The 3,728-nt window shown below is 37.4% G+C and overlaps 1 protein-coding gene across 1 annotated transcript; it reads left to right on the top strand.

Annotated features, from left to right (window-relative positions):
• The first annotated feature begins 216 nt into the window (after positions 1-216).
• LOC107912483 (glucose-1-phosphate adenylyltransferase small subunit, chloroplastic/amyloplastic) lies at positions 217-3,424 on the top strand. Its single transcript, XM_016840680.2, has 9 exons — positions 217-656; positions 757-1,053; positions 1,138-1,407; positions 1,527-1,706; positions 2,192-2,295; positions 2,381-2,492; positions 2,630-2,728; positions 2,817-2,936; positions 3,146-3,424. Exons 1-9 carry the CDS (start codon positions 399-401, stop codon positions 3,260-3,262), a joined length of 1,557 nt encoding a protein of 518 aa, XP_016696169.2. The 5' UTR covers positions 217-398; the 3' UTR covers positions 3,263-3,424.
• The last annotated feature ends 304 nt before the right edge of the window (positions 3,425-3,728 follow it).

Here is a 3,728-nt window from a genome sequence, read left to right as displayed (position 1 = left end):
TAATTATATTTTTATGTAAAAAATTCGACGGGTTTTTTTAATTTTTTTTTGGTTTATTACTTAAAATGAAAAAAAAAAGTCATAAAACGGACGGTGTCTAATGTCTCTGATCTATGCTATAATCATGTGACCGATGTCTGCTTGTGAAATGACAGCCGCCCAATTATTAATTCTTAGTCTTTTAAAATATCAATTTAATTATTACATAATTACAATAACACCCTTCTTCTGAAACAAATCAACCACCTTCGAAGTGAAGCTTGTAATTTTATCAAAAAATAATGGCAAATCCATTCCCGAGGTGTGATCGATTTCAGATCCTTTCCTCTTTCCACCTTAAAAATGCCACTCCACCTGCATCTTTTAGTAGCAATTAGAGTGAAATCGTGGCAAAACAAATGGTGAGCATGGCTGCCATCGGTGATTTGAGGTTGCCTTCTACAGCTTCGTTCAATGCTTCTTCAGTTTGTTCGAGCCGTAAGTCATCGGCTCCTCGGAGCTTGTCGTTCTCGGCGTCTGCTCTGTCCGGTGATAAACTTGTTTTCAAAATAGCCACTGGTTGTAGCCGAACGGAACGGACTGCTTCAATTGTTTCACCGAAAGCAGTTTCAGATTCCAAGAACTCGCAGACATGTCTTGACCCCGACGCTAGTCGAGTAAGTCTTAGCTTATCTCTCTGAATCTTTTGTCTGATCCGAAAGTGAGACTTTTTTCTTTTTTGTTGTTGAAAATTGGAAATTTGATTGTTTTTGGCAGAGTGTTTTGGGGATTATTTTGGGAGGTGGAGCAGGGACAAGGCTATACCCACTAACAAAGAAGAGAGCTAAGCCGGCTGTTCCATTAGGAGCAAACTATAGGCTAATCGACATCCCTGTTAGCAATTGTTTGAACAGTAACATATCAAAAATCTACGTTCTGACTCAATTCAATTCTGCTTCTCTGAACCGCCACCTTTCCCGCGCTTATGCTAGCAACATGGGTGGCTACAAGAACGAAGGGTTCGTCGAGGTTCTTGCTGCTCAGCAGAGTCCTGAGAACCCGAACTGGTTCCAGGTTAGTTGCTACTGAAATGGGTTTTAAATTCTTTCTGGCTTTTTGGATTTTGATTTGTAAAATGATCTGTGTTTGATTATGCAGGGGACAGCGGATGCGGTGAGGCAGTATTTGTGGTTGTTTGAGGAGCATAATGTTTTGGAATTCTTGGTTCTTGCTGGGGACCATTTATATAGAATGGATTATGAAAGGTTTATTCAGGCGCACAGAGAGACTGATGCCGACATCACTGTAGCTGCATTGCCGATGGATGAAAAACGGGCTACTGCGTTTGGTTTAATGAAGATTGACGAAGAAGGACGAATCATCAAATTCGCTGAGAAACCAAAAGGCGACCAACTAAAAGCTATGCAGGTATCCTCCTTCAGTTGAGATTCAAACATGAAGTATTGAAGTTAGGAGCTGTTATTGTTTTTCTTCTAGTTCCAGTTCAAGGTCTAATTCTGGTTCTGATTTTGATGTTGTTGTTTTAGGTTGATACTACAATTTTAGGGCTTGATGATGAGAGAGCAAAAGAAATGCCTTTCATTGCTAGCATGGGCATATATGTTGTGAGTAAAGATGTGATGTTGAATCTTCTTCGAGACCAGTTTCCGGGAGCCAATGATTTTGGAAGTGAAATAATTCCAGGTGCTACTTCCATTGGGATGAGGGTAAGTATACTTTTCATAGATCCCTCCCTCTGAATGGCTTATGTGCAAAGTAAGGTAGTTTGTGTGTTTGCTTTTCAGTGTATGGTAACCAATCTTTTTATCTTGTTTAAGATTGGCAATTGATATATATGGCATCTTATCTGGTACTTCTTTATTCACCAAGCCACTTCTGCAGCATTAGTAAGAATTTGAACAATCTTGAGATTGAATCCGGTCTTGTCTTGTTTCTAGCAATGAACAGTTTTGAACAATAAGATCATTGCCAAGATATACATTCATTTTGTGAGCAGTTTGAGTGAAATTGTACTCTCATTCATGGAGCATACCCTAGACTCTTACAGTAAGTTCATTATGTATGCTTGACCGAAGCTTCGGTGTTAGAATTTTTTGCATGACGGGGTCCATTGATCTTGTTACAATGATTTTTCTTCTAATCGCATAGAATTACTAATTTAGGAGGCCTAATTGCTTGTTAACCTATCCAGGTGCAAGCTTACCTGTATGATGGCTACTGGGAGGACATTGGTACGATTGAGGCATTTTATAACGCAAATCTGGGAATCACCAAAAAGCCAGTGCCAGATTTCAGGTATTTCTAGTTCATCAATGCATCCTCATTTGACTAGCTTGGTAATCTATTTAATTGCCTTAATGGTTTTGAACTTTCTTCCCAGCTTCTATGACCGTTCGTCTCCAATCTACACACAGCCTCGGTATTTGCCACCATCCAAAATGCTTGATGCTGATGTTACAGATAGTGTTATCGGTGAGGGTTGCGTTATTAAGGTGAGTTCCTTGGGGCTAGGTTGATAATCTGCTTGGGTTTTTTTCTAGTTGGAGATGGTTACTAAAGTTCACAGGCTAAATGGGAATTAGAGACTACTTTCAGTAGTTAATGGTCCGGATATTTTGGTTGATTGCAGAACTGTAAAATTCACCATTCTGTGGTTGGTCTTCGATCTTGCATCTCCGAGGGTGCAATCATAGAAGATACCTTACTGATGGGAGCAGATTATTATGAGGTAGCTTAACCTGGGAGTTAATATATATATACATTTTCAATCCGCGAGTCACCATGAGTAATCTGTATTTCCTCGATTGTCTCTCCAGACTGATGCAGACAGGAGGTTTTTGTCTGCAAAGGGCAGTGTTCCAATTGGTATAGGAAAGAATTCACATATCAAGAGAGCCATTATTGACAAGAATGCTCGAATTGGAGACAATGTGAAGGTAGGTCATGATTTTATCTTGTTAATTTCTTTTATGGTTTCAACAGAGTCTTGGAAAGAGAGATGAGTTTCACTGACCACTTGAGCCAATTTTGTGATGAAATTGTCGGTGGCAATAGTAAAAAAAAAGAAAAATCCAAAGTTTTGCAGCAGTTATGATTGAGTCACAAAATTGGAACTATTTGTTTAATGAATGTTTGGTATTTACAGATCATAAACAGTGAAAACGTGCAAGAAGCGGCAAGGGAAACCGATGGATATTTCATAAAGAGTGGGATTGTGACAGTAGTCAAGGATGCCTTGATTCCTAGTGGAACTGTAATCTGAGAAGATTGCATTATGATACAGCAAACCACCATTAGTGTTTCTAGATAGAGAAAGTAATGCAATAGCAAATCACTTCCACTTTATCCCTTATCATGTATATTTTGAGCTACTGCGGTATAATTATATTAATAAAATGAAATGGAGCCGATAATGGCCGGCAAACCATCAAGAGTCACTTTTGTTTAATACATATTTCATTTTAATCACATTTGTATAATTTAAAAAATGGAAAACATATGAGATAGAAAATGGAGGATAACAGATAAAGAAGTAGAAGAGAATGAAATAAAAAGAAAAAAAGGAAAAAAAGGTTAAAAGAATATAAAAAAAATTAAAGTATTCAAAATAAAAAAAATATGAGAATAAATTGTATTATTTAACTTAAAATTTTTTATTTCAAAAGATGATTTAATATGTCACATTAGCTTAATGTTACACCGTTAATCAATGACTAAAATATTACAAC

The sequence above is a fragment of the Gossypium hirsutum genome, chromosome D11, assembly GCF_007990345.1.
Source record: "Gossypium hirsutum isolate 1008001.06 chromosome D11, Gossypium_hirsutum_v2.1, whole genome shotgun sequence".
Taxonomy (NCBI): domain Eukaryota; kingdom Viridiplantae; phylum Streptophyta; class Magnoliopsida; order Malvales; family Malvaceae; genus Gossypium; species Gossypium hirsutum.
Note: the sequence above shows the minus strand (reverse complement) of the source record. Positions and strands in the feature narration are given on the sequence as shown.

What these genes read in the sequence shown, in the direction of transcription:
- LOC107912483 (XM_016840680.2), top strand. Translation starts at nt 399, where the DNA reads ATGGTGAGCATGGCTGCCATCGGTGATTTGAGGTTGCCTTCTACAGCT. An exon ending in CTACTTCCATTGGGATGAGG is followed by an intron (nt 1,707 to 2,191) that starts GTAAGTATACTT and finishes TAACCTATCCAG; the next exon opens with GTGCAAGCTTACCTGTATGA. An exon ending in GTGAGGGTTGCGTTATTAAG is followed by an intron (nt 2,493 to 2,629) that starts GTGAGTTCCTTG and finishes GGTTGATTGCAG; the next exon opens with AACTGTAAAATTCACCATTC.